The following is a 13,041-nucleotide window of genomic DNA, read 5'->3' as shown; positions in this document are numbered from 1 at the left end:
CAAATCCAGAAGAAGTAGCCGACAGAGCCAAAGATTTAGCTTTCTATGAGGAAGAGCAAAGAGAACCCCATTATTAGTGCTTGTAATTCACACAAGGGCAGACATTAATTTCAAGGCATATATATTTCTATCTTCAAAAATCAAGTACAAAATTTTATTTCAGATTGGTGGGAAAATAAAAGATTCAATTAGAACTTTTTTTTATACTCTTTCTAAAGGCCTTGACTTTTCCCTTTTTAACTAATAAAAAATACCATATGCAAAAATACTTAAAATGAAAAAATGTGTTTGCCCATTATTACTACCAGTCATCCCAAATGTGGGTTTGTTTCCCTCTTAGGAATTTAGCAAGTGTGGTGGAAGAACAGCCTTTTCAACATCACCTTATAACAGGAGTTCAAAGTAAAGCAAGTAAAAATAAGCCTAAAACCAAAGTACTTGGAAAACAAACAAACAAACAAACATGATTATCAGCAATAAAGTATGTGTGTATATCACTCAAAAACCTGAAAGCATTTATATAAAGGACATTTTATGATACTCATGTACAGATTTACATTATACTCTAAATAGTACTTTGAAAATATAAGCATAGCCAGGTGGTGGTGGTGCACACCTTGAATCCCAGCACTTGAGAGGCAGAGGGAGAGTTCCAGGCCAGCCTGGTCTAGAGAGTGAGTTCTAGCACTGCCAGGGCTACACACTGAAAATGCCTCAAAAAAAAAAAAAAAAAAAAAAAAAAAACCCTGAAAAATAAATAAATGAAAGAAAAAAAAAAAAAGTAACGCATTTGACTACCCATAGTTACGCCAAAAACAGCTTAATTTCTCTGTACTAACTGAAAAATGCTAATTCCCCAGGATGACAGACAGACAATACTAACCTTAACTACAGGAGGAGTTTCAAGTAGAAGTAATTCTGAAGGCCTGGAGGTATTTTGATGTGGCCTTTTTAACTGTGAACTTAATGGCAATGAACTGGATAGCAGACATAAAGGAGATCTTGTTGGACTTTGGTGAATAAACTCCAAACACTGAGAAGGTTGGGGGATAGGATGAACAACCAAGTCCAGTAATCTGTAATTAAATAGAAAAACTTAGTAACTTTTTTATTAGTTTCAAAACAATCACTCATATTTGTATGCTCACTAACAAAATGTTAGGCAGGTATAGTAAAGTAATAAAAATGAGAGCATTAGTTTTAAAAGTCTGAAGTTCTTTCAAAAGCAAAAGGGAATTAGGAATTGTAGACAACAATTTAAAAACAAAAAACTTCAATAACCTATCTTCCCTTTACACGGAATTTCAACCTCCAGGAAACATCTTCAGGTCACAGTATCTAGTGGACCACTTGTACAGGTGGTTCTTTCCATTATGTTTTAGTGAACAGTGTGTGTGTGTGTGTGTGTGTGTGTGTGTGTGTGTGTGTGTGTGTGTGTGACTTGTACAGGTGGTTCTTTCCATTATGTTTTAGTGAACAGTGTGTGTGTGTGTGTGTGAGACTTGTACAGGTGGTTCTTTCCATTATGTTTTAGTGAACAGTGTGTGTGTGTGTGTGTGTGTGTGTGACTTGTACAGGTGGTTCTTTCCATTATGTTTTAGTGAACAGTGTGTGTGTGTGTGTGTGTGTGTGTGTGTGTGCGCGCGCGCGCACGCGCGCGCAGCCAAGAATGGCCAAGGCCTTAACTCCTGAACCTGTTGCTTTTGCCTCCCAAGTGCAAAGATTATAAGCATATACCACCACCCTTAGTTTATGGTCAAAATGTTTAGTGATAAAACCAGCATCATCACCAAGCAGTAGAGGACACGTTTTTAATCCCAGCGCTTAGGAAGCAGAGGAAGGTGGGTCTCTGTGAGTTAAAGGCCAGCCTAATCTACAGATTTGAGTTCTAGAATAGCCAGGGCTACATGGAGAAACCCTGTCTAGAAAACACACACACAAATCTACAGATTGAGTTCTAGAATAGCCAGGGCTACATGGAGAACCCTGTCTAGAAAACATACACACACACATCCCAAAACAAAAAATAGCATCATTTACTTCCTCCAAAATGCAAGGGTGACCTCAGCTGAAAATGCTCAGAAAAGTGTGACCTGCTTTGCTGCAGCCAGAAGTAAGAAATCCTGGTTGATGTATTTTCCTTGGAACCCCAGTCTTTTGGTTCAACTTCTCACTATTAGAGGGGGCACCGAACTGTTACTCAGTGGGAGAATATTGGCAGAAACCAAACCTGTGCCCCCCACACATAGATGACTAAAATTATACTTTAAGAAAAATATTTCTAATTAAGAAATGTTATAAAAGAAATGCTAAACATCATAGTAGGTCTTGGGATTTCCTCAAGTTTTTTTGGTGTGTTCCAAATACGAATGGACTTTCTAGTATCTATATAAACAAGGCAAACAACAGAAAACAGCAAGGTAATCTTTACAAAAATGCCAGAGTTGACTGACTGGGGAATGCATTAACTTTTCTGAGAAAGCACAGTTATAGTTAATAGGATCTCTGTCATCTGAGTTAATATTAGCTTCTGATTATGCTTGAGACCTGAAACCCTTTGACTGGGTCTTCATTAGGGTCTTATTGCCTTCTGCTACACTACGTTGCTAAGTTAAGAGAACAAGACAGTGACTTGCTAGAGACAATCACAACTAATGGAAAAGGCAGAGAACATTAGTTACAATTTCATTTACATCAACTATCATGTGGTAATGGAAATCATCTAACTAAATTTAGTCTAAAAAGTAGGTCCTTTCCAACTTTCAAAATATATTCAATTATGAAAGCTCCACAAACATCTTTGGTTTCAACTATTTGTTATAAACTTACGCCAGGTAACTTATTGCTAGTATAAAAATCTCATTTTAATTAATAAAATCAGTATAATTTTTGACAGCACAACTAAAAATTTAAAATACTCAAGCATTATTACTCAGAATAAAAAATGTATGGTTAGTAATGATTATGTCTTAAATATATACTTAATCACAATTTCATTTTTTACTAAGACTTAAATATTAATTATTTAGGTAAGCCGGGCGGTAGAGGCACAAGCCTTTAATCCCAGCACTCAGGAGGTAGAGCCAGGTGGATCCTCTGTGAGTTCAAGGCCAGCCTGGTCTACAGAGTGAGTTCCAGGAAAGGCAACAAAACAACAGAGAAATCATGTCTCAAAAATTTAAAAAAAAAAAAAAAAAATTTAGGTAAGATCAAGTTATTACTGCAACTAAGCAACACAAGATACTTCAGTAAAGCCCAGGAGAAATCTTCACCACGTCAACCAAGATTTAGTAACTAATTACAGAAACAATTAAGCCACATGAGGCAAGTAAAGAGAATGTTAAGTATACTAAAAGCTGATTTATAATTTCCTAAAATGACTATACTCTTGTCCAAATTATAAGTATTTAAATTTTACTTAAGAATTTAAAATAGCACCTGTTAAAACTTAAGACAATTACAGTTTTTTCAATACAATCCAATAAAGTCTCACCTAGAAATTCTCTGGGATGTTTTTGAAATTGGTGTTCCAACAAATGCCTCAGGAAGTTCCGGATGTGGGAAAGGATGTATTACAAGAGATGGCTGTTCTGTTTTAGGACTACAGAAAAATAAAAATTCAATTTTAAGTTATGTACCATATGGGTCACTGGCAAAAATGCTATGAGATTAGATGGAAGAAAGGACTTCCCTTCTTTACTTTGTACATCTCTGCAGTTTACAAATAATAATAGTCACTTGAAAATGTGAAATGGGGCTAGAAGAACTCAGTCCCAGTGTCTGAATTCAATCTCCAGAACCCACATGGTGGAGAGAACTGACTCCCATAAGTTGTCCTATAATCTCCAAACAAGCGCACGTGTGCACACACACACAGATAAACTTAATGACCAAACAATCCTTTAACAAAGTAGCTAACGTAAAGAAATTTCATATTTTATATTCTATAAACTCTCTAACAGTGAGGGTGCCTTGCTGATGAATATTGCTCTTGTTCTGGAAAGAGTACATGTAGCAGGACTTACCTGACACCCTGAGTTTGAACTCTAGGACCAATATGGTGGAAGGAAAGAATCAGCTCTTGTAAATATTCCTCTGACCTCCACACAGGCTCTGTGAGCTGCATGCCTTTTCCCCACACCACACATAAAGTAAGTACAACTTAAAGGTAATTAAAAACAATACCTATTGTAAAGTGAGATGCCATTTCTAGGTTCATGGCTTGCCCACACCTCTCCAATTTTAGACAACACATTACTGATGAAAGTAGATCTTGTTAACACTGTTCCTGTTACGGCTTTCTTTGGAAATGCTGATAATGGTTTGGGTCTCGAAACTGAAAAATAAGAATACAGGACTCAGTTGCATCTCTAACAAGGTTTTAGTAAAAGAAAAAAAAGGTAACATGACTGTACAACACAAGGAAATGATGGTGGTGACTCCAGGAAGGGAATCATTCGGTATCTTTTCTAGCCTGAGTGTAAGCATTTTGCAATGAAATCTTACCTTCTTGAAAAACTGATGATGTTGACAGATGGTAAGGCTTAGCTCGCTCAACGGCTAATTTTCTCTGGACTCTAGGTAAAATTTTCCCATACTGGTCTAATATAGAATTTCGAGCCACTGATCTCTCCCGCAAACGTGGGTCACGATCACTCTATTGAACACATAATTAACAAAAATTTAATCTTCATAATGTTAGATGCTACTATTATATATTTATCACTGAAATTTTAATTATGAATGTCCTATAGTATCTTCCTTCTATCCACATTTTTTCTAGCTCAGACTTCATAAACATCCTTAAAATTGTGTATATATCTATACACTCCAAATATCCACTCCCAAGCCTTGATTTTTCACAACGAATACAAACAAAAGGAGCATGACACAAAATATGCTCCTTTGCATGTACCTTCATGTGGGGAGCAGAGAAAGCCCTGAGTGCATTAAGTTCTGAGTGAATGTGTGGTGTTTACATGGCCATGGGCATGCCTAGAACCAAAAGCCTCAGGCACACAGGAAGATGGAAAATACCCCCACTCCACACACATGGAGGCAAAGGCTTCCTCTGGTTCATGTGAATGTTAAAGGCATATACAGGAAATGTAGCTCCCCCCCCCCCCCCAGACAGGGTTTCTCTGTGTAGTTTTGCGCCTTTCCTAGAACTCGCTTTGGAGACCAGGCTGGCCTCAAATTCAGAGATCTGCCTGCCTCTGCCTCCTGAGTGCTGGGATTAAAGGCGTGCGCCACCACTGCCCGGCTGAAATGTAGCTTTAGTCCCCTGGATATTTATGGCCTGAAGACTGCTTCTACCAAGATTATATAAACCTGTCTTCTTGATCCAGGTGTATACCATAAACCGTACCTCCTCATTTATCTGCATAGAATAACCTAGCCTCCTTGTTCAGCTGTATGCAATAGCCCCAACTCCCTGTTTAACTGCATATAATAAACAAGCTGTGCTGTGGGTTCTCCCCTAAAAGAGCCCAGTGCAACTGATCCCAGCTTTTCTGTGTCTCTATATTTAAACTCCTACTCTCTAGTAGTCTTCCCTTCCTTTTCTCTAAGTGAACACAGAGGCACACACAGAATTCTGTAAGTAGTTCCCAATGTTAACCATATCAATGAAGATTATCCAAGTTCAAGACAATGTAAAGCAAGTGGTCATTAAACTAAGATCTTGTAAAAGTAAAAAAGGCTTCAGTTTTCCTCATTCTCTTGTTTCACACAATGAGAAAACTTTAATCATACCGTCAGATTATTCTTCAGAGTCTGGTTTAGTTTCAAGGCAGAAATATAATTGGCACGCTGTAAATGGTGAACTAGAAGGAACTCCTGATTCTGAACACCGGTACTGGATTGTAAAAATTTCACTAAACATTCCTAGGAAGAACAAAAGAGATGTGTAAACTATCAATTTACCCTAAATTTCTTTAAGTCTACACTAATTGGTGATTAATTACCTGTTCAGTGTCTGTAAATGGTAGCTTCAGTAAATCCTCCATTAAGCCCATCTCCTGACAAACTTCATAAGCGTGCTTTAATAGTTCTTCTATATTCACTCTGTTTGAGTTTTGTCTCAGTAAGTTCCAGGCCTCAACCATGCATCTGAAATCAGTACCAAAGGTTTAAAAAGCCATAGAACACGTAGAAAAGTCACCTGCTTATAGTATTTCAAAGGTAATTTCCATGTGCAACTATAAAATACTTGACACAATTCATTTTTCACAGTGTACTAGGTCCTAGACAAAGTAAATTTTATTTCAGCTTAGGAAAATGCCTTGTGTTCTTTCACAAGGAGGTAAGACACTGGATGTACTTACCTATTAAAAAGCAGAACAGTGAGGTGAAGGATGACATCACTGCTACTGGACACTGTGGGCTTCATTGTCTGAAGATACCGGAGAGCCTGTTTGTGCTCTCCCTGACTCATAAAGGCTTCAATGATCTTTGAATGCTGCCACGACACAGGTTTTGCAGTAACTGGGTGAAACAGAAGATCTAGACCATTCTGCAAAAATGAAGTGTTAAATAGAAATACAGTCCTTTGTATTTAGACAAAGTAGTTAGCCCTTAGAAAGGGCAAGTAGTATTAAAAAAAAAAATCACAGAAATCCAAATTAAGTAAGCTTAATATAAGCTAAAAGGAGCTAATCTATGGTAGAGTTCAAAGAACAAAGGTATCATACCTTTGAGACCTCGTATGTAAAATTCTTCCTATACCAATTTCATGCCCCATTAACAAATTCTGTCTTCTTTGGTTCATACCCAAACCCAAACACATCTCTTAACACAACACTCAGTGCTGCACCATTCCCAACCATCCACCTGTATGATCCCTTCTTTAAACAGCTAGTACCCTGAGGTTATCAACTGGTATTCTTGATGCTTGGATGAGCACTAGTTAAAGTGCTATTCCCTCTAGAAATAGACAACATCATCTTGTGTCAAAAATCAATCTAGTTATACATCTTTCCAATATACTAACTTACGAAAGCTTATATTCCAAATGAAATACTTACCTCATAGTCATTATGATCTAGCAGCCAAAATCCTTGAACTAACTTAACTTGGCCCCAAGAAATAGCAAAGGCAGTTGGAAAAGATTCGATGGGAGTATCCATTTTGTTTGGAAAGGAATACATAATATCGAGTAGCAAATAAATGGTCTTTTAAAAAAAGGATTAAGGACAACAAAAAGAAAGAAAACAATCCTACATATACACTTAGAATAGGGAATAAAATATAGAATCAAGAGGTTTTAGAAAACATGTTTACAAGGCTACCAGGGATATCCAGCTATGAATATAGTTCATTAAACATAGGCAAAAGTAGTTCCATGCCAACCTCATTTATCCTCTTTATTTTAGTGCTACAACAAAAGACTGAACAAAAATGTATCTTGTTCATTAAAACAAACAGTAAATTTAAGTAACCTGTTTAGTAAATCAAACTAAGTTTAGTAAGATCAAACTCTTACTTGGTAAAATCTGGCAGTTTAAACAAACACATCGAGTATCTAATAAATTATGAACAAACAATATATTAGACTAAAATGATATTAGGACAAAACATTGTCACAAAAAGCATTAAGGTTCAAATGATACCTAAGGCTGTATCAAGCTCACTTTAAAAACTTGTTTTTGTGTGGGTGTATGGTGTGTGATTATGTGCACCCATGTGCTTATGAGTACGCTGAGGCCACAAACAAGTCAGATAGAGGGAGATAACTCACCAGGTAGTGTTCACAACTTGCTTTGAATTTTTTGAGAAAGTCTCTCACTGAACCTGGATCTTATCACTCGGCTCAACTGGTTAGCTAGTAAGGTCCTAAAATCCGTGTCTCTGCTCCCCTAACACTGGGACCGCAGGTACACACTACTGCCCTGGCTTTCTGTGGGTGCTGGGGACATGAACTCAGGTCCTCATGCTTAGGAAAGAAGCACTTCACTCACTGAGCCTTATCTCCAGCCTCCGTGTGAACGTTCAGGGTTCTCATCGGCAGCACGTAGATGACCTCTACTGAGAACAGCAGCTTGCCCCCAGCAGTATTAGCAACCGTTTGCTCATGCCAGGGCCTCAAGCCTGCTGCTAAGTGCAGCACCACTCATCTCACCACAACTGCCGGCCCCAGAGCAGCTGCTTCTGAACACATTTGAGACTCTGATAAAAGGCAAGGTGACCCCAAGAATAAGTAGCCTAAGACAATTATTTTTATAACTTTTACATTAATCATCAGCCATCTGAGCCTGACCAACCGATTCTGAGTTAAGAATATACACCTAGGTGGGGGGCGGGCGGCAGAAAACATTTCATGACACTGGGTTAGATATTTGAGAGACTTGCTCCTGGAATTTTATGATTTTGGTAATATACAAATAGTTATTAAAAGTTTAAAGGATACAATAGCATGTTTGCTTGTTTCAGTAATGTTGTCTAATAAATATATGTCGAGTAGTGCCTACAAAACAAAGATAAAATGTCAGTGCATTTTATAGTCTTTTCTTGGTGTCCCACTTCCTCTAGCCTGTGTCAGGCATGAAAACTTCATTCAGTTATGAACTCCTCCTCCCTCCACTCAGACTCTTGAAATATTACTGTAACCTACGTGGATGCTAGCAGGAGGATATTTTCCTGTGCCTCCTTCATCCCGTTTCCACAACTTCTCGACTTGATCTCCTAGTTGAGAAACTAATCCGTCAATCATCAAGCAATCACGGCTCCACTTCCCACTGCAATATGGCAAACATTACAGATTATCTGCATGAATATTAACCATTGATAAACTATACAATTACCAAACAACAGGTGAGAAGCAGACTTCCTTAGTATCATGAGACTGTAGAAATAAAGTGGCACTGGTCAGAAAAACCCAAGTTGCTTCAAGTTCAGTCATTCCCTAGGCAGCCACTGAAGAAAGACTACATGCTAGCAAAGAATGGGGTTTAACCAGCAAGATGGCGGAGACTGTTCTATCTTCCATCATTCTTAACTAATTATTTGTCCCAGGTACTAAAAACATTTCTATTCCAACTCAGAGCTCAATCCTGATTTACTCATTCAAAAATGTCTTACTGAGTACTTCCAATGAGATACAGATACTACCCTTGCCGATTCCCGCACCTATCAACAGCAAGAGCAGTTTTTATTTATTGAAACTGTCCTAAGAGCCAGACATATACTAAGTGCTCTGCATACTTAACTTCCGTATTTCTATCACAGCTTACAATAAAGCAAACCTTCCAAAGGACATGTACTTACAAAACAATGGCTATACAACTTTTTAAGTTCAAAATCATGAGTCACTGCCTCAAGATACAAGAAAATAAAGAATACTAAAACCATACACCCAATCAATTTCCCAAGTTCATGTCCATTATCCTAGAACAGTTATGCTAAAGCACTGGTTTCCAAAATTCACAGCGCATGAGAATTACAGCTCATTCTCAGGAGAATTGAACTCAAGAAATCTGGAGTCAGTGCTTGCAAGCCATGCCCTAAATGCTACTCGGTCAACTGGAGGAGGAAGACTGTCCAGAGACAGGATTCAGAGTCTAAATGTTTCTTCTACCATAACTGTTTTATTTCAAAACACCTAACTAGGCTATTCATTTTTTTTCTTTTACTTTTATGAGAAAACTACCAAAAATAAGAAAAGGAAAAAGAGATCAAAGTTTTGAAAACTGTTAAAATAACCAATAGGTTTTCAATGTGCAGAAGACTCCTGGGGGTGGAAGAGTGGTTCTTCAAACTCCTATGACAGATCCCACATGACTATCATTTTACTTAGAAAAGAATCATAGTGCACTCTAATTTAAAAGTTGCAGGCATTAGGTCGGTGGCCAGTCTTATATCAAGCCTACCAATCAGTGAGCATAGGAGACCTTTCTAGCTTCTGAATCTTCAATTTTCTTCAATGTCTTAGAAAGGTTTACTATAAAAGTCTTACATGCATGATTAGAGTACCGTAAGAGATTTTATTTTATTTTATTTTAAATTTTTATTTTGCAATACAATTCAGTTCTACATATCAGCCACGGATTCCCTTGTTCTTCCCCCTCCCGCCCCCCTCACCTTCCCCCCCCCCCCAGCCCGCCCCCCATTCCCATCTCCTCCAGGGCAAAGCCTTCCCCGCAGACTGAGAGAGATTTTATTTTGAGGCTACTGTGAAAGGTACTGCTTCCCTGACTTCATTTGTTTGTTTGTCCTCTGTACAAAGGCAGGCTACTGAGTTCTGTGTATTAATTTTGTATCCTGCTACTCTGCTGAAAGTGTTTATCAGCTGTAAGATTTTCTTGTTGGAATTTTGAGGGTCACTATGTATACATATCATATCACCTACAAGGCCCCATACCCTGAGTTAAGAATATATACTTAGGTGGGGTGGGAGGGACATTGCAGGAGACCGAGTTAGATATCTGAGAGTCCTGCTACTGGAATTTTATGATTTTGGTAATATACAAATACTTGCATATTACCAGCAGTAGATGGCTAACACAAAACAAACTCAATGTCATTTTTGTCCCATAATATTTTGTCTGGGCATTTTCTTCTTGTCTTACTGTCTTTTCCTTATATATTATAGTTTCCGATTATGTTTTTAGGGGATTTCTGTGTTTGTCAACGTATGTTTGGGATTTTCTTTGCCTCTAAGTTTTTCTGTCCATTTCTTTTTTGTTCTGATCAGGTTTGCTGTTATTTATTTTTGTTTGGATGCCTGTTTGCTTTCTAATGAGAGAGAACAAGAAAGGATATAGATTTGGGTGGGTGGGAAGATCTGGGAGGTGTTGGGGGAGGGAGAGTCACAATCAGAATATAGTATATGAAAAAAATTATTTTCTGCCGGGCGGTGGTGGCGCACGCCTTTAATCCCAGCACTCAGGAGGCAGAGCCAGGCGGATCTCTGTGAGTTCGAGGCCAGCCTGGGCTACCAAGTGAGTTCCAGGAAAGGCGCAAAGCCACACAGAGAAACCCTGTCTCGAAAAACCAAAAAAAAAAAAACAAAAAAAAAACAAAAAAAAAAATTTTTTTCAATAAAAAAGTATAGACATTAAGTTAAAGCAAACAACCCAACTAGTAATGTCAATCATGACAATACTTGACGAAGAAGTTCAAACAGTCATTTTACAGTCTGAGCGTGACTACTGTAGTCGCGCTGCACTGTACCTGGGCGAGCGTTCACACTTCTGCCGACGACTGGTATAGTAGTTCTGAATAACAGGGTAGTTGTAGCGTAGCCTTGACAGCTGCAGAGCATCATCTGGCGGTTTTATTAAAGTTGGAGAAAAAGTTAGTAATAGTGCCAAAACATCTCAAAATTTAGGTTATAACAATTGACTTCACTCTAATTATGTAATAAATTTTTAGTCTTGCTAAAATTTATTTACTTATTTATTTTTCAAGACAGGTTTTCTCTGTGTAACCCTGGCCATCCTGGAACTTGCTTTGTAGACCAGGCTAACCTCGAGCTCAGAGATCCACCTGCCTCTGCCTTCTGAGTGCTGAGATTAAAGGCATGTGCCACTACTGCCCAGCTCAGTCTTGCTAAAATTTAATGAATACAAGAACACACTCTTAAAAAAAAAAATGTATGTATAAAGTTGTGTGTGTGTGGGGGGAATAGATCTACAAGGAGTTTGAGAAAGAGCATAGGTTAAATATAACCAAAAAACACTGAATACATACACAAAATTCTTTAAGTACTAAGGGTTTATTTAAATACATCTAACAAGGCTAGGCATGGTGGCACACGAGTTTAATCCCAGCACTTGGGAAGCAGAAGCAGGAAGATCTCTCTGAGTTTGAGGCCAGCCTGGTCTACGTAGTGAGTTCCAGGACAGGCTCCAAAAGCTACACAGAGAAATCCTGTCTTGAAAAATAAAATAAAAACAAAAAATACATCTAACAAACAAATAAATATGCAAATAAGGAAAACAAACAATCTCTCATGAGTTTGTAATAAGGATGCTGGGTGGGATTTAACAGCCTAGAAAGTAGTCCTAGTCATTTTATTCCTGTGGCACAAAAAGGAATTTGAAAACAAAGAATATTCACCATTTATTCAAGTTAGAATTTAAACAAACTGGAAAAGAATGAGATCTACAATTACACACGCAGTGAGCAGGGCGACTTTAAAAATCAATATGCTGTACTTCCTAGAAATACAAGTCAGGCCTTTGCTGTAAATACACTCTACAAAAGCCAGTACTGAGAATTTCTCAAGAAGTCACTAATTCTCAATATTTATATTATGAGATTATAAGAACCATTTAATTGACGGCAAGTATTAATAACCATATTAATGCCAGCATGGGGTATACACTTTTAATCCCAGTACTCAGAAGGCAGGGGCAGGTGGATCTCTGTGAGTTCAAGGCCAGCCTAGTCTACATATTTGAGTTCCAGGACAGCCAGGGCTAATAGTAAGAACCTGTCACAGGAAACAAACAAACAAAACTTACAAAATAAATATATAATCCTATTGAGAACACTCAACAAGCCAGGCATGTCGGCGTACACCTTTAGTCCCAGCATATAGGGAAGAGGCAGAGGCAGAGTCATGTGAAACTCTACGATTTTGAGACAAGTCTAGTCTACAGGAGTTTCCGACCAGACAGGGATATACAGTGAGACCCTTTGTCAAAACAGACAACAACAAAAGCATTAAACACCAGTAAATGAGGTTGTCAAAACCACAGTTTCATGGGTCTAAGTTATAGGTAGTGATATTTTAGAAGCCATGTTTCCTCAAATTTGCTCGTATTTTACATGCTAATCCAATGAACACAGAGCCTCTGTGAGGCAATGAAGATACAAAGTAAGGAAGAATGACGACCAGAAAGCATATATTGAGGCTCAGAACAGAACAATTAACATTATGGAGTTAGGCTATTTCAATCATATTCATATATTAAATACTTTACCTAAGCCTTCAGGTAAAAGCCCAGAATGAGAAAACCACAGAACCATTTGTGCATATTGACAGATAAGTTGGGTAACCATATGCTTATTGCTCAAGTCCACCAATCCTATAAAAAA

General features: G+C 38.0%; 1 protein-coding gene across 1 annotated transcript in view; it reads right to left on the bottom strand.

Moving 5' to 3' along the window:
• Window position 1: 1 nt before the first annotated feature.
• The window catches only part of Ahctf1 (AT-hook containing transcription factor 1), a gene marked incomplete at its 3' end in the record, with an annotated part of 34,106 nt that continues 21,066 nt past the window's right edge, over window positions 2-13,041 (bottom strand). Inside the window, exons 16-28 of the mRNA XM_059281042.1 lie at window positions 12,927-13,031; window positions 11,170-11,263; window positions 8,612-8,735; window positions 8,408-8,464; window positions 7,026-7,172; window positions 6,327-6,514; window positions 5,967-6,111; window positions 5,755-5,886; window positions 4,507-4,657; window positions 4,186-4,336; window positions 3,494-3,601; window positions 884-1,076; window positions 2-43 (exon numbers count right to left, since the gene is read on the bottom strand). Coding sequence (XP_059137025.1) covers window positions 2-43; window positions 884-1,076; window positions 3,494-3,601; window positions 4,186-4,336; window positions 4,507-4,657; window positions 5,755-5,886; window positions 5,967-6,111; window positions 6,327-6,514; window positions 7,026-7,172; window positions 8,408-8,464; window positions 8,612-8,735; window positions 11,170-11,263; window positions 12,927-13,031 — 1,637 coding nt within the window. The remainder of the gene's footprint in view (window positions 44-883; window positions 1,077-3,493; window positions 3,602-4,185; window positions 4,337-4,506; window positions 4,658-5,754; window positions 5,887-5,966; window positions 6,112-6,326; window positions 6,515-7,025; window positions 7,173-8,407; window positions 8,465-8,611; window positions 8,736-11,169; window positions 11,264-12,926; window positions 13,032-13,041) is intronic.

Source organism: Peromyscus eremicus, chromosome 15, assembly GCF_949786415.1.
Source record: "Peromyscus eremicus chromosome 15, PerEre_H2_v1, whole genome shotgun sequence".
NCBI lineage: Eukaryota > Metazoa > Chordata > Mammalia > Rodentia > Cricetidae > Peromyscus > Peromyscus eremicus.
Note: the sequence above shows the minus strand (reverse complement) of the source record. Positions and strands in the feature narration are given on the sequence as shown.